A 24,501-nucleotide genomic window follows, 5' to 3' on the forward strand; every position below is an offset into this window, starting at 1 on the left:
GGTTCCCAGAAAAATCTGGAAACTTGTTAGAAATGCACATTCCTGGGCCTCACCCCAGACCTATTGAATCAGAAGCTCTGAGGGTGGGGTCCAGACACCTGTGCTTTAACAAGCCTTCTAGGTGATTCTGATGCATACTAAAGTTTGAAACCACTAATCTAAAAGAAAGAACTAACTGTATGAAGGAAGAGATTTGTTGTATCAATATAACAGCGCAATTGGAAATCACTTTCATGTTTGATCATGGAAGAATATAACCATTCAGGTACTAGGAATGATCGTTTTGAAGACTTCTCTGTATCGTTGTGAGAAAATAACTGAATATATAATGTTAAGTGGAAAAAAACCCAGACTTCGAAATTGTGTTTACATATAAAAATACCTGTGTAGAAATGATATATAATTATGATTAAGATTTGAAGTGAACAGGAATAATTGAAAATGGTTTTTAATTTTCAGAGGTCATTAAATTATGAGTAAATTATTTTTTTCTGTTTTGCATTTATTTCTGATGATGAAAAATAAGAACTCTTTAAAAGAAGAGAAGTCAGCAACCTGATACAGTTGCAAATGTGAGAATAAATAAAAGTATTTCTAAAAGGTGTCAGATTAATTAGCTGACTGCTCATTTTTCTGGTCCTTTGCCTAAGCTTCCGATCTTCTGGACAAGGGTAAGGAAGTTCATTGGAGCCATGGTGTTGTCTAGACCAGGGAGGGCTTTGCATTTTGTTGTGAACTTGTACCATATTTTTCCTGGGATGAACCTCTCACCTTTCCTTATTGTTCTTTACTATTTTATTTCTCCATTTTGAAAACTCACTCAAGTTGTTTTCCGTTAGCACTAGGAAATGTGTAAACATCTTAATAATATCCCTTCTCTTTGCAGACCCCATGAGTAAGCCATATGCTTAGTTTTCTCTCTGCTAGTCATTAAGGCTTTAATCATTTGATATCTCTTTCCTTTAAGGCTCAATTTTTAGTGACATGCAAATAATCTAATATTATACAATAAACTGATCTGTGATAATGCATGAAATGGGTGTAAATGGCTCTAATGAATAGAACATCCATGGGGGTAAGAGCTTTACACTGAACACAGTTGCTCTAGTGTTCTGATAGTAGAAGCATGAGAGCAAGCCAGTGCGGTCACATGTTGTGAAGTAGCTGACTCTTTTGGTGCTACTTGCTTTGGGCACTAATATGATGAATAATTTTCTACTTAATTACAATTTACCGCTACCCTAATTTTAGCATTGTTCAAAGCATGTTCCAAGGAATTATAGTTCCAGAAGATGTTCAAAAATATTATTCATAAAGAAGAACGGTCATAGTAATGAGTTTAAACAGGCTTCTTTAATAACTCTTATTATTGATAATTGACTCAGCCTCTGTCTGAGCAGGTGTGATATATCTCACTTTAACCTCTCATTGCAGTGTGGAAAGCACTGTTGCCGTTCCCATTTTACAGCTGAGAAACATAGAGGTTGAGTAACTTCCCAGGTTATAAGGGAATAAGTGATGAAATTGAGGTTCAAAAGCCTAACTCCTGAATTTATGCTCTTTACCACTAAGCAATACTGATTTATTTATCTGGGATTATCTGGGATTTCTTGGAGGGTTGAATATACTAATGTGATCTATTAATCACTAGAATGAGATGTATTGTGTAGCATTTTCCAAATGTATCTGACTGTAGAAATGGTCCCTCTGCTACCTTTTTTTTTTTCCCCAGAGCATTATCCTGGGCTAGGGGGTCATGAAAACATACTTTGGTAAAGACATTATCAATCAAATCAATTAAAAAATAATTTGTAACATAGAATTATATGGAAATGAAAGTTTTCTACATTTTCCAGAATTAAAATCCATGTATATCAAAGTACTTCTAAGAAATACTGAATTTATACTCAGTTTTACCTATAAGTTCCATTTGGAAATTATGATTCAGTGAAATGACTGGAAAACTTTAAGGGAAAGGCAGCTAAAATTTTAAAAGTATCATTTGTGCCAGGCATTGTAACAGGTGCTTTATATACATTGTCTCACTGAATCCTCTACCACTCAGCTGGGAAAATGTTTTTATCCTTTTGTGACAGGTAAAAAGACAAAGACTTAGGTTAAGGTCTCAAGTAAATAGTATGATACACAAAATCTAGCTCCTGACTCCCAAACCCATACACACTCCATTCCAAGCAGCTTCCCTATGGCATGTCCATTAGATGCAGATTTTCATTCACAAGGTTAGTTAGTCCTCTAAAAAGGACTTGCAACTTTTTACAATATGTTTAAGGCTCAGCTGTATAGTAGTGTATTCCTTATATCATTTTTACTTTACATATATTCAGAATACAAAGGGCATTACAATTGCATAATCAATAGTGCTATGTAATGTAAGGAAAAGAATATAATTTGTTTGCTTGACTGTATTGTGATAGTAATAAAATTATAACAATATTTATTAGGTGTTTACTTGTATGTCATACACTCTTCAAAATGGCTTATATGGCCTATATAAGAAAATAAGATATATTATTTTCTGTCTTGATATCTTTTTAGAAAAAGTCAAAAGATAACTTTTTATATTGCCAGTATAGTCTTCTTGAGTCTCCTTACTAATTGTTGATATTTTTAAGTGGATTAATATTATTTCAAGACATTTTAATAGCAGATTTTCATAGTTGGGTAAAACCATATCAGGTTTCATGCCAACACTCTAAAGGGTATGGGTATTTTTTTTTCCTTCACATTTTAAGAAATCTGACTACTTAAGAAGCCTAAAGAAAAGGCAATGAATAATTTAATTGGAAGTCAGCAAAGGGCTTTGAAGTGTTATAGAGTCATTATACTAGTTCTGAATTCAATCATCGCAGATCAATGGAAAAGTCACACACATTGCTGTTGATTCTTTGTAATTTCTTCTTTACCATAAAAATTCTTCTGGGTTATATCTGTGTGGTAGAAATCAACTCACTATAACAAGCCAAGAAAGAGAGGTACCAGAGCTCTGTTGCTATAGCAACCCAACCTGGCAATGTCTTCTAGGACTTGCTCTAAGGGAAGGTCCAATGATAGCCAGTAATATTACTTTGTTTTCTGCTCTTATGACACGTATTGATTTACTGTGAATAAAAAGTAGCATGGTTCAAATTGCATACCTTTCCTGGTAATGAAAAATGGGCTCTTGTGTAAAAATGCAAAGGAGTTTTAAACGAGTAGCAAGGAGTAAAACTTTCATTTATCTTAGTGGAAACATTGCAAAAACAGCCATTACTCAGCAGTTGAATGTTGAAAATTCACTTTTTTTGAATAACAAGGATATAAATATTTCATCTAATTTAGCAGTTTATGGGAACAGTGATTATGATTTCAAAACTATCTAACGGCTTATATTCATTTCTAGGAAAAAATATGGCTATGTTTGCCTCTGATATACGTAAAATCTCAAAACATTTATAGTGTTCTAATCCATGATGAGAGAAACATGGCTGTTACTAGCACATGAATATTTCCAGACTTAGTACCTTTCTTTGCCCAGCTGCCTCAAAACTGAACACTAATTCAAGAGAAGCAAGCATATTCAAAATTTTAAATATATTCAAACTCTTTAAATTCAGATTTCTTTTTAATAACATCTTTTCTCTATTAAAGACACTCATTTATTTGTAATTTATTCATGTTCAATAAGGCTGGTCTAATAGGATATAATTTACACTTTGGTAATATATCTCTCAAAGGACTTTGCAAATGTTAATGTCTTCTTAACCTCTTCTTTCGGAGAAAGGCATATATCTTGGATGAATGCAAAATAAACAAAGTGATCAACCACCGCTGTAAAAAAAAATCAGCTGATGGGATGTTGCTTTTCTGAGATTTATTCCTTGAGAATGAAAACCTTTAAATATAGAAAAATTTATACTAGACTTTGTCCAAGATTACACCCAACACTACATTTGACACCAAATTTGAAAGCAAGAAAAAATGCAATTTGATATCCCTTACAAGAATGGAAGGAGTAATGTATCTGGGCCATTTTCCATATTCCTATTTAAGTTAGGGAATTCACTTATTCTCTTCCCGTTGAATTGTTAGGAAGTACATCAAGTGTGAAGAACAGTAAATAAATGAGAGCTCAAAACCAAAAATCCTTTTTCCCTGAGAATTTACCATTATTAGCCACTTAGCAATGAGTAGATTTTTTAAATTTTGTGTCTTCCTTTTACCTGAACTGATAAGCATTCTTATTCATCTCCAACTGAATTAACAAGGTTTAGCATGCCTTTAAGTTGTACAATACATGTGTGACTCTATTCCACCTTGAATCATTTTCTTTTGCCAGTCCACTGCATCTGGAATAAATGGACAATTTTTTTTCACTAGCCACAAATCAAAATATTTAAACTTACAGAAGCGTTGAAAAATTAAATGGCTTCATTGAGGAAATGCACAGGTCCTATGATCTGCATTCCCAATTTCTGCATTGCTATACCTTTCCTGACATTAAGATAAATTTGTTGCATATATATACATCTTATATAGTGGTATATGCATGTATGTGTGTGTATGTACACATGTGCGTGTGTATAGTGAAAAAGCACAATTTAGAGAGTTGAATAAGTCCAGTGATTTGGCATTTTTTATTTTAAAAGAGATCTCAAGTTGATTTTTCTGTGCCAGAGATTTGAATTCCTTATCAAGAAGTTTGTGAGGAAAATTAATCTTTTATTTTGCCTACATTTCTTTACATATACAATTTAACACTCATGGATTGTTTTCTGTGTGTCAGATGCTTTTCTAAATACTTTCCTTGGATTCTTTTATTTAGCCCTCACAACTCTTGGAGATAGGTGCAATTATTATCTCTATTTTAACAATAAGGAAACCAGTATTAGGAAGTTAATTACTTGCCAAATGTGACGCAGCTGTAGGAGTCAAACCTTTCTTTGAATTCAATATATCTGATTTCAAAGCCCATGATTTTAACTATATGTTATTCATTCTATTTCAGACTATCTAGTCATTTGGCATGTGGTGTTGTGAGTATTGCTGTTTAACGTTTCAGCATCCACTAATGATTGACCTGTACTTAATGTGCAGCTCCTAATTTGCTTATTCCTTTGCTGGTGTGGTTTGGTAAAACATGGAATTTAATAGCCAGTCCCTGTTAGGGAGACAGAAGAGAGTACCCAGGAAACTGTCTTATAAAACAATAACAAACCCCCCCCCAAACAATTCAGAAAAACCAGGATGGCTTTCACATTGTTCAACATAGTTATTGATTTTTTTTTTCATGTATTGACCATACTTGAAAAGTCTTCCCAAAGCAACAATTTATTTGATGAATGAACAAACTAAGGAATATTCTCAATTTACTGCAGTTATATATTTCCATTTCCAGTTTGCTTTTATGTTATTAAGATTAAATCCCCTTAATTTGATTATATATGAAAGGATTTTCTGAACATACCGTGGTGGAGTAGGGAGGTGAAATTGCCTTTTGTACCTTTTAATATTTTTATTAAAGGGACTAAATTAGACTTATGACAAAGTATGAACTGAAAATTTTTGGCATGGCAATTAATGCTTCTGAAGCAAGTTCCCTAAAAATAAGTTTTGAGTAATTTTTTTTTTTTTTGCGGTACGCGGGCCTCTCACTGTTGTGGCCTCTACCGTTGCAGAGCACAGTCTCCGGACGTGCAGGCTCAGCGGCCATGGCTCACGGGCCCAGCCGCTCCGCGGCATGTGGGATCTTCCCGGACCGGGGCACGAACCTGTGTCCCCTGCATCGGCAGGCGGATTCTCAACCACTGCGCCACCAGGGAAGCCCTTGAGTAATTTTTAAATAACATTTTTTTCCTTATCGTGTTACTTGATGGAGGCTAGAGTATTTCTTACTTTTATATGGTTTGTAAAGTACACTTACTTATACATTATGTCATTTTTTTTATCACTACTCTTTAAAAAAATCAGTGTGATTGTTAATCTACATATCTTATTGATGAGGAAACTGCAGATAATAGAGATTTAACTTTCCCAAGGTAATCCAGCTAGTAAGTGGTTGATCCAGGATTAAATCATATTATAATTTTTATATACTAAATTCCATATATTTAAAATGTCACACAATAAAATTTCCCTTTGAAGTTTTAATTTTTTTTAATTTTAGCATAAATGAAAACCCTTTGTTGTTCCTTATGTTTTTGATTTAAGAATCATTTGCCTTGTGTTACATAATAATATGAAATTATAACGTTTATAAGATTTTTCTTTCTTCCTTTTGTAGTCTTCCCAACAAGAACATTTCTTGGTTTACATGTTCTATGCTGGTATAAATGTAAATGATTTTTTTAATGATTGAAATCTGAATGATTTTTTGCAAAAGGTAAAGAAATGGAACAATTATACACAAAGGGTATTGTGTTCTTGAATTATTGATGAGTCTTCTAGCAGCCAGAGAACGAACCTGTGAAATGTCTGTCATTATAAATTGTATGTAATCCTTCCAAGGGCTCAAGTTGCATAAACAGGATGCAGCCAGATTCATTAAGAAACATACTTTGCAACTGTGGCCATCTTGAGTTTGTACTGAATGTAGTCAAGCATAGTAGCAATTTTGTCATTACAACATTGACTATAATAAATTAGAGCTCATTTATTTAGTGGTATCTTTTTCATAAAATCAATGAGTTAAATTTCTACAGACTTGGTCATGTTAGACCTCGCCTTGTCTTTCTTTTCTAATACTTGACATTTTGAATTTCAGTTCCTCAGTAAAAACATGGAATCTTGGTTCTGGACCCAGCAGGTGCCTTCATCATCTAACTGCCAAGACTTTTATTTCAGGAATCTTACTGATTCACGTCAACTTTTCATTCACTGGAATGGTGTGTTCCGCTCTTATTAGTATTAACATTTTCATCTGAAGCTTGGTTGTATGTTATTTAGGATATATTCTGCCATTTCCTGCCATCGTGTTAGAAGCATACTAAGATCTTGAGGAAATCTTTGTGTAGATTTTGGGAGGAACAAGGTATAAGAATTTGGGTTTAATATTGGCCTTAGAATATATATTCAGTAGGATATATACTCAATTTGCTTTACTATAATGAAAACCTTGATGTTACCAAAAAATTTTTAAATCACGGTGAGTTATTTAGAGATATTTGTCCTGTTTCTCTAAAAAGAACATCAGCAAGAAATCACTATATTATATGACTCTTCTCCTAGCTGCAGCTTTCTCTTATATTCATTTCCTTTTACATACTAGCTTCCCTTGCCAACTTCTAATTCTCCTGCACTACACTCACAACTTGTTCTTCCAAAGCTCTTGGCTATTATGGAGAAATGCCTTCTCTCTAGTCCAGAGGTTTTACAACCTAGCTTGTAATACAGCTACATTTTAGGGCACTATAAGCTCCATGGAAAACTTATCATTATTTTAGCTATCACCATGTAAAGGGCTTTCTCATTCTCTCTCTTTTTTTATTTTATTTTTAAAAATTTTATTTATTTATTTATTTATTTGGCTGCGTTGGGTCTTCATTGCTGCGCACAGGCTTTCTCTAGTTGCGGCGAGTGGGGGCCACTCTTCGTTGCTGTGCGCGGGCCTTTCATTGCGGTGGCCTCTCTTGCTGCGGAGCACGGGCTCCAGACGCGCGGGCTTCTGTAGCTGGGGCATGCAGGCTCAGTAGTTGTGGCTCACAGGCTCCAGAGCACAGGCTCAGTAGTTGCGGTGCACAGGCTTAGTTGCTCAGCAGCATGTGGGATCCTCCCGAACCAGGGCCCGAACCCGTGTCCTCTGCATTGGCAGGCGGATTCTCAACCACTGCGCCACCAGGGAAGTCCCCTCTCTCTTTTTTTAAACTAACTCTATCATTTTTTTTGGTTCATTTTCACAGAAACTGACACCTTAGTTAACAGTCTTTAACTTTTACTCTAAACATGGTCACTTGTCGTATTTTTCTTGAAATCCAGCCACATAGAACATGTGGGGCAGAGATGATTGGATAGTCTCTCTGAGGCCTCATTTGAAGGCAGGTAAAGGGCAGACCTGGGATTTAAAATTCTCTTCTAACTTTGGCATTAGGCATAACGTCTCCAAGGATCCCATTCCCAAACTGCAACACCCAGACAGATGGTAACACATTAATTTGTCATCATCCACCAGTGTGTTCGCCATGATAATGTTACCCGGTCTAGGACTCCTCTTTAGATAATCATGGTCTTTTGAAGTCCTGGGCTAATAGAAAAATTATGGAAAGTCATATGGCACACAGAACCTTAGGAGTTTTATTAGCCTGTCTACCTAAGGCTAAGGTAGGCTTCAGCCTTGCACAGAGAGGCACTTTGGACCAAAATGTATATGTCAAAAAATCCATCTCCCATGGTGATGTTTACAAAATGTCTTTCTACCTTCTTCTAAGTTCCCTAACAATCTACAACCAACATGACGAGGAGTCAAAAGTGTTCTCAGAAGCCAAGAGCGGAGTGTGTCTCCTATCCAACCTTGGAAAGCTCATCTATCTCCTGTATTTACTCAACGTCTTATAACAAAGAGAAATCCTCCAATGAGCACTGAAAGAATTCCAAAGAAGCCTGGGTTTTTAAACTGACATCCTGGCACCAAGGATTGAGTAAGGTCTTTCTTCATGTACAGCATCCATAGAACTGGTGGATAACACAATTATATATATCAGCTAGAGGAAAGGTAAAGATGAAATATTCTAAGGATAAAATGGAAGATAGCCTTGAATAATAAGTTACAGCCATAATACTATCTAATCATGGGAAGGGAAATGAATGTTTCCCAACCATAACTTTACTTTAGAACCCTGACACTTAAGCTGAGAATCTGGGACAATTCTGACTGAAGGACTTTCAACCAATGACCTTTCAGATAAACTAGGCATCTCGCTGTGAGTATGTGACCATTGTGAGATTAGAACACGGCATAAATACCTTTTTAATTACAACAGAAGGAAGTGGTAGTGTACCCACGTGTCACAATTTTCTGAGTGGAAATACAATGGTAAGGCCGTGAATAAAAGCAATAGGCCAAGAGGTGGGGAAGTAAGATCAAGATGGCAGGATATTCCCCCAAAACAGGAAGTTTTGTACAGAAAATAAACACTTCATTTACTTAACAATTTTCTCTACAGTTTCATGAAACATTCTCTAGAGCCTGGTATATTTCACTTGTGGAATGCAGACACAGACTTGATGTTTATTTTGGGGGAAAAATTATTTCCTTACATGTATCTCTTATTGTTATAGTAAGAACTCAGAAAGGAACAAGAGACCAAAAGACCCCAGAAAATGGATAGTTCTAAACATTTGTGTTTTAAAATGTGAATGACTAACACAGTCTACAATTCTCAGACTATGTGTGCTTTAGTTATCACTTAATGTAGATAATTAGGCAATAAAATTCCCCTTGACTATAGGATATGAAGAAATATAGGAATAGTCATTATAACTTGAAAGTAAAGGTTTTCTTTAATCTCATCACAAAAGATCACAGTTTGCATTTTCAGGTAACGCTCGTGTTCGTTTCTGCAGTGGAGACGGAGAACATTTTATGAACTTCATATCTTCTTGTTTCAGTAGGGTCTTCATGGTTGTGACTATGTCTCCACAGCCAAAGCAAAGCAGACGTTTAAGGTAATTACTTAGATAATTTAAGTAATGATTTAGTAATTTTAAAACTTAGGGGAAAACCTCTCCACTTTGCTTTCACTGTGGAGCCTTGGCCTCCCATCAAATGAGGGAAGTTGGGCATCCAAAAGTGAATCTTTTACCAGTTTTTTATTCCTTTTTTTTTTTTTTTTTTTTTTTTGGTGAGGTATTAAAATGCTGCTTCTCCTTTGGTGTTCCTGTAGCAGTTTGTAAGAACGGCAATCTGGAGCTTATTGTGGATAGGTGGCAGGCAGTAACCTAGTAATTTTTGTCTTTTCTTAGTGTAATTCCCATACTCCAGTGTGTTCCTTCATTGAGCTTATTATTTAAATTATTTGAAAGTATAAACCTGAGTTTAGCTTCTGTATGCAATATCATTTTAGCCTTTGCTTTAAAATATTTAACATAATACACTTGTGGAATAAAAATGAAACACCATATAATTTCAGAATATTTAATTCTGAAATTATAATTTCATTCTACTCCCATAGCACAAATTGCCCTGTGTGGTTTAACACATGGAACCCCATGGACCTTTGCCAAATTTCTGCTCCTGACACCATATCTAACCTCTGGATATATCAGTAGTACTTTAAGTAACACGTGTGATTTATTACTTCAGTATAAGGAAAGTTACGGGGGATAGGAATGGGATAGGACTCGAATTTGAGGCCCTGAGGTTTCCAGTGTAGACAGAAATATTAGCTCGTTTTTAGTTTTTAAGTATTAATAATTATGATCTAGAAAGAATAGCTTACTTGAGTAAGTCTTTTCTATTTCACATAAACAAATAACTGTTAGAAAAGATCCATTTTGTCAGTTCTTCTTTAAACAGGATGAATATATCTTTTTTTTTTAATGTATGTTTATTATCAAGATTTATGCCGTGACTTGCAAACCTCAAGGCACTTTTTTTTTTTTTCAAATTTATTATTTTTGGCTGTGTTGGGTCTTTGTTACTGTGCACGGGCTTTCTCCAGTTGCGGCGAGCGGGGGCTACTCTTCGTTGCAGTGTGCGGGCTTCTCATTGTGGTGGCTTCTCTTGTTGTGGAGCACAGTCTCTAGGTGCGCGGGCTTCAGTAGTTGTGGCTCCTGGCCTCTAGAGCACAGGCTCAGTAGTTGTGGCGCACAGGCTTAGCTGCTCTGTGGCATGTGGGATCTTCCCAGACCAGGGCTCGAACCCGTGTCCCCTGCATTGACAGGCGGATTCTTAACCACTGCGCCACCAGGGAATCCCCAGGATGAGTATATCTTGAAACTACTTTATGAGAACTAGTTTAGATTTCAGAAAAAGTGTTGTTGAATGCATCTACTTAGCCGTAATTTATTTCTGCACTCATTCACCAAATGCACGAGTATGAGGCATGTGCAAAGAACTTTTAGAAATCTCATGGATATAGTTCCTCTGTAAGCTGTGTTTCTTTATAAAGATCATGCTTAATTATATAAATAATTGGTCACACACTACTGATAATTCTGACAATGAAGTATAACTTAACCGGTTATCCACATTAATAATTGACAAGCAGGAGACGGAGATGAGTTCCCTTAGAACCACTTCGAAAATCTCCTCAATGAACCTGAAAATGTTATAGAACATCAGAGCACATGACTGTGTTGGTTGGCAGAAAAACACCACACAGAACTTTCCTTGGACCTGTTGAAAGTCGTTGCATAATGACTTGTGAAGCAACTTAACTGCTAAATGAATGTGAAACCTAAATCCGTTGCTCTGATCTGACTACGACAGCCTTGACCCCCATCTATAACCAAAATTAACTGAACCACTCTCCCTAGCTGGGTGTGAAGTTTCCCTTTTGACTTTTCAGATGTCACTTGGTTAAAGAGGAAGATGTTGCCTGACAGGTTTTCTTTGTTCAAAGAACATGAATGTCTGTGTTCTTTTCACGACTTAAAATTGCCACACCTCTCTTTACTTTTCTCTTTTTAAAAAAATTTTTCATAAATGTCTTTTAAAAGGGCATGGGTATTGAACTAGAAAGTCAGGAATTTAGTTATCTGATAACCCTCATCACAGTGCTTCACATTTTAGGGTGAATCTCTATAGAACATATCTGAAGTTGGTATGATTTCAGTAGGCGTCATGGATTTTACAGGAGAAGTTTGCAATGGAGCTGGCAGGCTAGTTCTTCTGCAGGCAGTGAACGTCTCCTTTGGGAAGGCTAAAAAAACAGTGCAGAATTCTCTTCTCTCCATTTCTTTACCTTCCCTCTTTCCCCTAAGAAGATGAGTAGAGGAAGAGAGCATACTTTGCTAAGTTTTGGGGGTGGGATCCCCATTCTGGTCTCTTGTTTTTCTTTCAAATACATAGAATGACAACAGAGACATTGTCTTAATTGAAGTGAAATGCACTAAAATCAAGCTCAAGACTTGCTTCCTGGAGGCATTTCTCAGAGACCCTATAATGCCCAAAGCAAGAGTTTGGAGCTGAGCTTTATCACTTGGTGGGTACAGCCCCTCTTGGGAGTTACCTCTCCTTTCACCCGTGAATGCAGGAGGTTCTGGAAGAACAGTAAGAGCTTCCTAGGCTGTGACGAGCACAGTTTAGAAAGCTTTGCTGTACATTGGACCTGCAGGCTGAAATACCTAGAGGCCAGCTGAGGCCAAGCCCCTAGTCCTTCCTCCTCCTGGGGGCTGCAGTCTGCACTTTGCTCTCACACTATTCCCTGCAGGAATCTCAGCCCTGTGGCCCCTCCAACTTTTGCCGGGGAGGCTTGCCAAGCTATCTTCATTCCTGAGTCTCATCACCCAATTCTCTTCCCAGTTTTCAGTTCTCCCTGCCTCATTCAAACCCCTTTCCACAGGTGGGACTTATGCTCTAGTCATCTTTGCTCCTTATACCCAATGCCTCACCTCAACCTTAGTTTCTGAAATCGACACCAGCTTCGGATCTGGCCAGGTCTGTATAGGCCTAGAGTTGGGTGCCTGCTTGGGGACTTGTCTGGTTCTCTCTGAAGCAAGATCACCTCTTCTGCCTACTGTTGTTGGCACTTCTGAGATCAATTTTCTTCACTCCCAAGATACCACTTTTTGACCCTCTACCCACAGCTGGTTATAAAAAAAGGTGGCAAGCATCATTTTAACCACTTAGATTACAGCAGTGTCCACATAACCAGAGGCTAGTGAGGGAGCTGATGATGTACTTAAAATGCCTCCACCCAGTGTTTGCTGCCCAGACATGTCCAGTTAAAAACATCAACACTCCATTTTTATGTTACATGCAACTTCATATTGTTATCTGCAAGCCTATTTACTCTGTTACAAGTATGTCTCCAGAATAACAGGTGTTTTCTCATATTACTAGGCATTGGAGCTTTTTATTACAAGTGGCTTGCCTTCATCCATGTTCTGTCTTTGATTTCCTTCAAGTGAAAGGATTTCAAAACAAGTCTTATGTCCTTGATTAGAATACATTTAGTGTGTCATTTTAAACAGAGCACTTTTTCCATATTTTAATAGAACAATCCCTGTGGTTTTGTTTTTTTTTTTAATAGCAAAACATTTAAAGATTTATCCAAGAGATGCATAGTTAAATTGCTTGGGAGAGCTGGGAGAGTACTTAAAGCTGTACTTAGTACATTGATTTGAAGAATTTAGATCATGTTGGGGGAGACATCACAGTTAAGTTAGAGCTCTACCTTTCATTAATCTTTCAGGTAAAACGTTTTGGGGGGTTAGATTTGGGGGTGGAATTCCAAATAAAGTGTTACCTATCATAGGGTTTTTCTATTCATGTGGACTTCAGGAATCAGGAAGAGCTATCAGGAGAAAGAATAGTGTGAAATGAGACTCAAACAATAAGTCTAGGTTAGCTGAAAAAGAGTAGAAAGGAGAGTGTTTCAATCAGAATCAGGAAGGAAACAGCATGCACAAAGGCTCAGAAGCGCCAGAGAAAAAGGGATAGGGAAAAAGATAGAAAGGGAGGAATGGGAGCCAGAGATAGAATGAGACATTATCAAAACTCTTAGAAGTGCAGCGTTCAGAGCAGAGGGCAAGGAAGGGAGGGGGAGGCTTGTAGCAAAGGAGAGACAGGCAGGCAGACGCACAGAGCTAACTCATGAGCCACCTGTATTATGAGAGCTTTAGCTCCTGAAGGCAGTGTGGAGATAAGAATTTTTTGAAGGGGAGAGATGTGAGTAGACTACATTTTAAATTGCTAAGGCTATAGTGTGGAGAATGGATTGAAATGATGTAAAATTGGAGGAATGCCATCCACCCATATTGCCTTGAGGAGTGTATGGGTCATGACAGGGGCAGCTCAACCTGGAGACCTATCTGATAAAACTTGCAGATATAATACATATTATGATCTACTGGGCAAGGCTCTCTGTCTTGGTGTATAGGTTATTTAACGTTGAGACACTGTTACGTTCATCTTTGTCCCTTAAACAGAATATTGAAAAATCGACATGTTGGTGTTGGCTTGTTCTGACACATCTGCCTGGCATAGAGGAATTGACTGGGTTTCAATAGGTCAAAGTTTCCACTTGTTAATAAGGAGTTTCTTTGGTGAGAATGTTACATAGAATAAAATTGTAAGTTACTCCTAGAAACTAGAAGAGAATGATGAGAAGTGGTGTTTTTACATTTTACAACTGTTGTGTATGTGTGTGTGTTTTTCTTAAAACCTCTGGGTAATATCAATTGACAGGAGTCAAATAAATTAATTAAAAGGCACAGGCTGGTGCTCCTATCAACAAGTTTTTAGAAATGTGTTACCCTAAACTCTTATTCTCCAAATGTTACCCAGATTCTCAGCTCCAGGCCTGCCTGGTGATTTAGTACATGTTTTGTTTAGCGTAGCAGGGCTATAAAAAAATACAGTGCTCTGCTCCCAGTAAGCCCAGCAGTGAGGCCAAGACATTTTCTATAAAACTGTTTCTTGGGCCAAGAATCCTCCCCAGAGTATTCTTTGGCCATTTACAAATTTCTTTACATGAGTTCATTACATATATGCCCAGAAAACAGTGATTCCAGATGTGCAGCTGAGTTCAGAGCTTTGGGTCCATGTTAACACAATTTACACTCCTCCTGTTAAGTCCCCAAGAGTGGTCAGCAACAGGAACGAAGCATCTATTATGTCCCAGGTACAAATGTCATGGTCAAAGCAGTAAACAAAAAAGTCTCTTTTCAAGTTCTGAGAGTGAGGAGACAGACAAGAGATTCATAGGCCAAGGGTAAGATAGGAAAAGCCAGATATAAATATTTTAGGCTTTGTGGGCCATACGGTTTCTGTCACAACTACTCAACCCTGTTGTGTTAGCACAAGTGCAGCCTTAGGCAATATGTAATGAGTAAGCCTGACTGTGTTCCAATAAAGTTTTATTTATAAAAGTAGAATGAGGGTCATATTTGTTTTATGGGCTATATTTTGGCGACCCCTGACATAGGTCAATAAATAAATTAGCTGTTCTCATGTACTAGTAAGAAATGGAACAGAATAGGATAATGTGGAAGAGAGATATTAGGTGTAGCTGCTTTGGCTACAGTGGATGCAAGACCTCTTTGTGATTGCGTTAAATCAATGTCCAAGTGATTAAAGAGCAAGTTGTCAATATCATCTACTTTTCTTTCTCTTAAAAACATATGTGAAGGTATTAAAGTTAAATTGCAGATTACATATTTATAGGAGGTAGAGCCCGTTTAGAGCAGGCTGACATGTACATGGACTCAAAAATAACTGTGCTGTTGTTGAAGAGAGTTTCAGGTATCTTCCTGTAATGCCCCAGCCTTCATTAATTCATACTTCCTTTGAATTTCCATGACATTTATTAACTGACGATACTCACAGAGTATTGAGAAGAAGCGATATTGGTCAATATGTCTTTTGTATATGCTGCCTTTTGTGTGTGCTGCCCAGGAGTTTATGGACCCTGTTTTATACTAGTTTCTATCCTGAGTACCTATTTTGGTGTCCTTACATTGTTGGCACACCATAACTGTGGGTTATCATTTCATGAGGGTCAGAAAAGTTAAAAAAAGAATGCAGCTAGAATTCCAACAAGAAATGGCTCAGATTGACAATTTGCTTTCATAATGTATCAATGATGGTAAAATACTCATGGAAGAAAAAGGAGAGGTATACTTTGAATCTCAAGTGCCTCTCTGATAAGATCTGTAGGGTCAGTTGTTTTATGTGTAGTACTTGTTAAATCCTGAGCCATAAAACAAATCAGAGTGTACGTTTATCAGTAATACAATGTGACATTTGGCTCACTTGGTTAAAGCATGTGGAGTAATCTGTTAGACAAGAGGCATTCCTTCTTGTGTGTAAGGAGATGAATAGGAATCATGGCCTCATATCTCAAAGACCCAGTTGGAAAGGGACCCGAGGTTTAATCATACAGGTAAAATAAAATAAGACAAAAGCTGCCGTAACACAGAGCATGATTTCAACCACAGATTCAGTAATTCACTGGACAAAAATTTGCTGCATACCTACAGTGAGCTGGGCACTGTTCTAGGTACTGATGAATTTAGAGACAGTTGGATCCATGTACATTGAAGTTATCTGGAAAACTTTCCAAGAGAAGGTGGAAATTCTCCAGTGTCTTGAGAAATAAATGTAATTTGAATGTGGAAAGGCATTTTTTGGAGAATAGTAGGGTAATTGTGGTTGAAGAATAGGAAGAACTCAAGAGATGTTTGAATAGTGAGTGGGCCAGTTTAGCTGGAGATCATGTAGAGAGTTTAAGGAGAGGATAATGTGAGAAAGGTAGGTTGGGGGCAGCTGTGAAGGGCCTTGAATGTAAGCCAAAAAATTTACATTTTAACCTGATGGCAACAGACAACAACTGGAGATGCTGATCAATAGCATGATAAAATTGAAGTTAAAGCAATTAATCTGGGAGAGACATATATAGAATTATAGACAGGAGCAGAAAGAAACTAAAGGCAATGCAACTAATTAGGAGGCTATTCCAGTTGTTCATAGGATGTGACTATTAATTAAAATGGTGGCAGAGAGAGTAGAAAGAAAAAGGATGGACAATGTAAATAGTAGTTTGAAAGTAGATTTGATTGGATATTAATAGAATAGAGGGAAAAGGCAAAGAAGAGACTAGAATTTTGAAAATGAAGATTTTTCTTAAGATACATTATTTTTTCCCAAAAAATTTAAGAGAAGAAACATTGATAGCTTAAAAGAGTCCCTGAGGTCAAGTGATTCTGCCATCAACGTGCAGTATAACCTTGATCAAGTTATTTAAAATCTTTGTGAGTTATCTGTAATGAGAATTATGAAAATAATCATTTTAAAGGACTGACCATTGTTTCACTCATTCACCAGATACTCTACAAAGTCTTTTCTAGCTCCTGAAAATAGAGTAGTGAGTAAGGCAAGGTCACTGCCTTTAAGGAGTATACTTTCTAGAAGAGACAGATACATTTTAAGTAAGCACATATAACAAGGCAATTTGGGGTTTGGTAAATGTTAGAAGGAAACATGTGATGTAACATAAAGCAGGAGGGGTTATTTTAGGAAAAGCTCTAAGGGATGGCCTCTCCTAGGAGGTGATATCGGAAGTGAGACTTAGATTTTGAGAAGGAGCCAGGCTTGAGAAATTCAGGGAAAACAGTTTAGAGGTGACAGGGGGAACAAGAGCAAAGCTTGGCTTATCTGAGAAGCAGGGTAGCAAATTTTTTACCTTATATTTGAACAATTCTGGGAAAATGGGGCCACTCTCAGAGCGCTATCTACAATGGTAGTGGTTGGCTGTTAGTCTGTGGGTGGACATTACAGCAGATTTAAAAGGGATACCTGCCCTGTAGTGTGCTCCATGGATCATTTTAATCCTTTTAATACGGTTTTCCCCAACTCATCTCAGTACCATGGAGAAAAGGATGTATGCACACATTGGTTCAGTGAAATGCATTAATATTTTCTTCCGTAGGAAACAAAAAATGCTGAGAAGCCAGCTTCTGTCAAAGAAGAGAGTTCCATTTATTTGTTTATTTTTGCAAATGAGGACTGGAAACAAACAGTGTTCTGTTGAGAGGGATGACTTGCATATTTTAGTTTGTTCTGTTCATTCTTATATAAACTAGGGCAAAACAATGATCCCATTAAGTGTTATCTTTGCTTACTTCAGTGTTTTTCCTTTTGGGGAAAAAAAATCAAAACACTAGAATCAGGAAATACTTTGATTGGTGTGGGTTTAAATTCTATCATCTCCTCACCCACAAGAAAATTCTGAAAAAACAGGCCCTAGAATTTTGTTCTTTATGAACTGTAGTCATTAATTTTTCATTGTTCGGTCCATTCTCATAGTTTAGAAGGTGACAGAGAGACAAAAAGGAATAGAGTGAGAGGTTTTAGACCTTGACTCCCTCTACACTTAATCTGGTGTCTCCCTTGTTCTGCTCTAACTATATTGACTTCTCCTCTTTCAACACACTATGTTGTTTCCTGCTCAAAGGCCTTTGGAAATACTGTTCCTTTTCCTGGAATGCACCTCCACTCACTTCCCATTGCCTAACATCTCATTTTTTAGTTGTCACTCCTAATGTTTCATCCTCCAACAAACCTTCCTTCCTCACATTGGGCCCCTGCTAGATTAGGCTTCTCTGTTAAGAGGTACTGATCCTAAGCACCGAATAACTTCTTCTTCTTTCACTATTAAGGATCTTAGGGGTGTGACTTGTGTTGGAGTTGCTCACTGATTCTCTCAGTACAACATACTCTCCAGTACTTGGTCTTGCATGTGAAAGTTGCCTAATAAATATTTGTCAGATGTATTGCACTAAAATAAACAAATATTAAGACATAACGCAGGATTTTTGAAAGTTGAGGGACTCTGGAAACAAAGCTGTGGAAAAGTAACATCATAAGTTGGCTGTGAGTGACAGAAACAAGCAAAACAACAGTGACTTCAAGAATATAGATGTTTATTTCTCCATCATGCAAGTCCAGCGCTGGTTTGATGACTCTCCTCCTCAAAGTTCTCAGAGACTCGGTTGCTCCAGCTCAACACTCTGCCATCGCTACTGGTGGGTCTCAGACACAAGGTCCAGGGTGGCTCTGTGTCCCAGGCAGACACATGGAGGGAAGGATGAAGAAGGGACACTTAAGGAAAGTTCCTGATTCACTTGATTGTTCTGCTTACATCTTGTTGGCTATAACTTAGATTTGTGGCCATATCTACCTGCATGGGAGACTAGGAAAGTAGCCTTTATTCTAGTCAGCTGTGTGCCCAACTAAGATTTCTACTGCTCTGGAGGAAAATACGAGGGTCTAGGGATCCACCGTGTCTTTCCCAGGAGGTCAGGGTACACATCACAGAGATCAGGCATATCTGAATGACCACTTAGCAGACCATCCTGTGCCCTTGGATTTAAGGCTTTGATTCTATAATTTGTAACAAAAATTAAAGGCATAAGAGTTACTTATTACTGATACTAAAATGATCTGTTCTTTTGAGTAGTGGTTTTTGTGTTTGCTTTGTTATTTGGGGGGAGTCCATACAGGAGACTAACGATGAGGATGGTTGTAATAAGGAGTAGCATGCTTTTCTCATGAAATGTATTGACTTGTAAGCAGTCTGATTCTAACTTAAAGTCAAAATTAAATTCAATCAGCCATAGAAGGCTTTAACTTTCAATAAGTATGGTAAAGGAGAGTAAGTGTGATTTAGAATTAAAGGAAAAAATAGTCACGGCATCTTATATTTATTTAATGCTTGACTATTTACCAAGCACTTTGAATTAAGGGCATTTGACCTTATAACAAACGGCCCCCAAGGTTAGTGAGATGTATAGATGAGAACCTGAGAAATTAACAGACCAAAGTCGGACAATTTATAAGTGATGGAGTCGAGATGGAACCATGTTCATGTGATATTAAGTTCAAGTTCTTCTTCCTGTCCCCCAAAGCATGTCAAAACCTGGTGAGTGAACATGTGGAAGTATGGATAAGAAAAGATGCATCTCCTAAATGCCTTGTTGGTAAAGCCTGTAATAGAAGAGGAGAACATTACAATATTTATATGGGTAGCCGATATTCTTTAATCCTAGTTCTTAAAGAAGTTTCATACAGAATCTTCCATGGCCAGGGCTTTTAATTACTTAATTACTGCATCAAGCAGTGCACAGTGGCAGAGCATACTGTCCTTTGACAAACAAGGGACAGCACACACACACACTAAAGACATGCTGTGGTCTACATTCTGGTTTCACTAAGCAACCAAGAGCCGATTTCTTTGTATTCTGACTTATTCTCTGAGCTAGGGAGGTCTCGCACAAGGCCTTTCAGAGCTAGACTTTATGGAGAGCCATATGAAATGAAATTCAAGGGTATTATGGCTGTTCACACAGGATATCTATTTCCCGACACGTGTCCCCGCCTCTGCTGTTGTAGCAGGTCATGTCTGAGTGCAGCTGCCACTGGCCTGATTCAGAATTTTTCACTCACACCTTTAATTAAAATTTCTAGCAAGCCCCATCTATCATTTCTCTTTTGTAATTTTTCTCCCTCAAGAGAGAAAAGCTCTTGCGGATTTATAGTGCTTTTGTTGCTACAGGAAGAGATTTGTAACCCTTTAGCAACTCATAGATTTTCATTGGTAACCTTAATGGAAATCAAATCACAATGCTGGTCTGTGCTTTTAGCCAAAAATGTGTGAGTAAACTCCTTGAGGTTTATAATTTAATTCAGTGTAATACAAAGTCCAAAAGTGTAAAATCAGCAGGAATTATTTTTAATATCTTGTAACAAAGTAGTTCTCATCTTGAGATATCTAGATTCCCTGTGTCTTGTACTTACAGAAATGGGGGTTCATAGGCTAATTTTAGTATCTCAAAAAGCAAAATGGAACTTGTACCTTCACCAAAGGCAAGGGCGCATGAGCTCAACAAAAGGCTTTAGGCTTTAGGTCAAATCAGTATAATAATCGTTTCTTTATACTAATCAATGGATGTTCTACATAGAATTTTTGTTTGTTTTTGATTAGTTAAGATGGGGACTAAGTTATTTCTTAATGAGTAATTTTTGCAGACAAATTCTCTCAGCATGATATATAAAAAGAATGCAGATTTTAGAATAAAATATAAGATGGAGACCTGATAATGTTTGGTCACTTTGAGTGAGTCATGCAACTACTGTGAGAATGAATTTTCTCAACTATACAAAGGAGATTAGTGATATCTATGACAGAGTCATTGTGGGAGCTAGAGAGGAAAGCTAGCCCAGCAACGGGCACATAGTAGTCACTTCATTAAAGGACGGTTATCATCACCATCATCATCATCCTCAAAGTTATCTCATTCCATCAAAACATGGGGGTTTAAAAGAAAATTAAAGTAAATCACTTCCTTAGTTGAGAACCTATTGGGTAGCACTGTTTGAAGACGCAACAAAGATAAGACTCAGCTGACGTGGGCAAAGCCAGCTTGAGCAAGTCATGATGTTGTTAAAGGGCTCCTGGTCACCATCTGTGAAAAGGAAAGTATTGGATACTGATCTGTAAGGTACTTTGTAGCTTAGATAGTTTATACTCCTCACCACCCAATCAAGACTTCCCCTCCCCAGCTCTGCCTTACGTGGACAGTGATTTCTTGCAAGTCACTGCTCTTCAATGAGCCTAAGTTTCCTTATCTACATAATGGATATAGAAATATGTGCCTTCTGAACTTGTTTCATATTAAGAGCCTGGCATATAGTAGAAATTGCTTGAACTGTAAGTGGCAGCTGATCACTCTAAGTAGTCCACTCAGCCCTTCTCACAACCAAGGTTTCCTAGGCTCTTCACCTTCCTGGCCATCCTCTCTGGGGGCACTTGAAGCAGGCTCTATCCTTCCCCCACTATGCCTGGGAATCAGACCCAATCCTGCACACATGTTCTCAGAAGGGGTCTAGGTCCTCTGCCTACCTTCGATCTCCACTCTCCTGTAAGGGCATTTAACCTTCATTTCTGAGACATCTCTCTTGACACTCTTTCTCAACTGCTTGTTGCCTCTAACTGTGAGGTCTGAGATCACGGGTTAGAGTCATTTGCAGACCATATTTCATCGTCTGGCCTGGACACAGAAGGCTCCAGTAAACCTGAGACAGGCAAAAGCCTGTGGTTAAATTGCAAGGACATCCTTCCTCTTGGAGAACAAAAAGGGCAGCGGGGATAGAAAAAACTCTAAAATTCTTCTGTCACACTCTAAATGCTTCATCTTCAGAATTCTGAATGACAAGGACAGCTTGTTTGGCCTGCCAGAGTCGTGGCTGTTTTATCATCTATACCCAACCTACTCTGTGTATCACAGACTCACACTGCACAACATCCTTGCTGATGGAAAAAAAAAGCCAAACAACCCACCCACTCAGAAAGTACATCCTTGCAGGCTGGGTGGACAAAGAAGGTCAGTGGCATAAGGCATCTAGTGCCCTCCCACCCCCTCTTTTTCTATTAATCCTGGGTGGGTGGGTAGTCTGTCCTCTCTCACACACTCACTTAGTCTCTCTGATTCACTCTGATAGTATTCTCATTGGAAACTGTTCTTCTTTGCTCCTGACACGTTCCTACTGTATCAGAGCTGCCAGATGGCAGCTGCTTAATATTTAAGAACAATATTACATACAGAACAGTATTCGTGCTGATTAAAGAACTTTGCTGATGTCTTGGGAATCAGGGAATGCCCCAGTCACCTCCACAGCTGTGCCTTGACACTTTGTATGGATTACAAGTTTCTTTGGGAACTCTGCTAAGTGTGTCTCCACCTTTACTTTTGTTACTACATTGCAACACTTGGAGTTTTTGCTCTGAGCGCTCTGCCATTCAAAGTACTGGATATTATGCCACCTTCATTGGAAGGGCTGTTAGCTTCCTGAGTACCACTCTTCAGAATGATGTGCCTATTGGAATATAAATGACAAAACAAAGCAACAGACAAACAATTGACATAGATGGTTTTACTTTTATGTGGGAATTGGCATGATAATTCTGGAAGATATCAATATGTTAGCACATCCAGGAATTGCTTTCATGCTGATATTGACTATGAGTTATATGTAGTGATTTGAATGGATTCTGAACACAATGTGTACAACACATAGGAGCCAGACTTCTTGAAAAAGTCCTGTAGAATGACTTAGGTTTTTCATGGGGAGGTTTGGTTAAAACCCAACGGAAACCAAAACAACAACAACAACAAAAATAAAAACACCCTCTCGTCTTCCCAAAGGCAAGCCACTTTTCTTGTGCCACCTCAGAATAGTTTAAAATGTTCCTAATTATATCTCACAGTTATGTTAAAACAATCACAAAGCTTTTCAGACCTTCCTTCATTTCTAAATTCAGATCTGTGTTTACCTCAGTTGAGTTTTAAAAAATGGGAAAAGGAGAACTTTATCTGAGCTGTCAATATCGATTTGTATTTTTTAAGCAGTTGGGTAGATAGAAGTACTGGTAGAGATAACTAAGTAGCCTTGTGGTGTGTTTTTGAAGATTAACTAATAAGACCAGCAAGGGATCTCATCACTTAATAAGTCACTGTCAGTCCGTTTATCCACTTACCCACACAGCAAAAGGTTGTCACTTGTTCATTATGTGCAAGGATCTGTGTTCAATAATAGTAATTTAGAGTTAGTATTAATGATAAATCACATCTCGAGATGTATCTTGGACATTTTGCTGAAGTCCTAGAAGATAATCAGTGATGTAGGACAGAAATGATTCTAACTGTATCTACCACGAACTTCTATGAATGTTGTTGGCCTTGCATGGAAATGCTGTTTATGGAAATAGACAAGAATAGCTTCCTGCCTCTGTCACTGAAGTCACAAAATTGACCACAAATGGAATAGAACCCAATCGAGTGGGACATTAGCAGTGTTGGTGGGCTGCAAATTTGTGTCTCCTTCAGTGGCAAACATCACCTTCATACCCTTCTCCACAGCTCTTTTTCATTTTCAGTTCTGTCTTTGAGGACTTACCAAAAAGTGAGAAAAGGCTTCTCAAACTACTCAAAATTTGACTCTCATTCACTACCCTATGGATTCTCAGTAATAGCTATGTATTAGAATCACCTGGAGACCTTTAAGAAAAATACCCTTCATGAGAAATTCTGATTTAATTAGTCCAGGGTGAGCCTGGTCATCTGCATTTTAACGTGCATCCTAGTAATTTCCTTCATTTTCCCAAATGAATTATTTTTCCTTAACGCCATGAAATGGGCACAAGCTGTTATTACAACTGATACATTTGTAGCACTTAACTTTGGTGAGGAAGAATAGAAATTAAGACAAGATCCCTGATCTCAAAATGCTCGCAGACTTTGGGCTCTCTGAAATGTATAACATGAATCCCACTTCTGTAGTTCATTATGCTGTGTTACCCTGGCCAAGTTGTTTGATCCCTCTGATCTTTGGAAATTAAACTACAAAAGGAAAAAGCTAATACTTTCCCCATACGACTGTTAAAAGTATTAAGTGAGATAAAATGCTCAACAGAGAGTGACAGATATTATTGGATTCTGTTCACCAGCATTATTATAAATGGCCTATGTATAATTTATATAATTATATACAATATATGCAATTTATGTTCATATCATGTGCATAATTGTATGTCTACATACCCATATACACACTACGTATTTGTTACACAGAGAAACAAATATTCGAGAATAAAAGATTTATTCAGAAAACAAAAGCAGCTTAATAATTTTAAGTCCAATTAAAAAAATACAAGGCAATGGTGAGAAATGTTGGGGAAAAGCATGTTGACTTCTTTTGTTCCAAGAGAATTTAAACAATGCAGCACTAAATTTTTCTTCAGGGATGAACCCACGCTCTTATGTGCTGCTTCCCCCTAGTGCTTAGAT

General features: G+C 37.6%; 1 protein-coding gene across 6 annotated transcripts in view; it reads left to right on the plus strand.

Annotated features, from left to right (window-relative positions):
* The window catches only part of GAS2 (growth arrest specific 2), a 165,850-nt gene that overhangs the window by 118,348 nt on the left and 23,001 nt on the right, over window positions 1-24,501 (plus strand). Inside the window, exon 8 of one of the 6 annotated variants that reach the window (XM_055091646.1) lies at window positions 9,604-9,657. The exons of the other annotated variants lie outside the window; for them this stretch is intronic. Coding sequence (XP_054947621.1) covers window positions 9,604-9,657 — 54 coding nt within the window. The remainder of the gene's footprint in view (window positions 1-9,603; window positions 9,658-24,501) is intronic. 6 annotated transcript variants of the gene reach the window in all.

Source organism: Physeter macrocephalus, chromosome 16 (genome assembly GCF_002837175.3).
Source record: "Physeter macrocephalus isolate SW-GA chromosome 16, ASM283717v5, whole genome shotgun sequence".
In the NCBI taxonomy this organism is placed as follows: Eukaryota; Metazoa; Chordata; class Mammalia; order Artiodactyla; family Physeteridae; genus Physeter; species Physeter macrocephalus.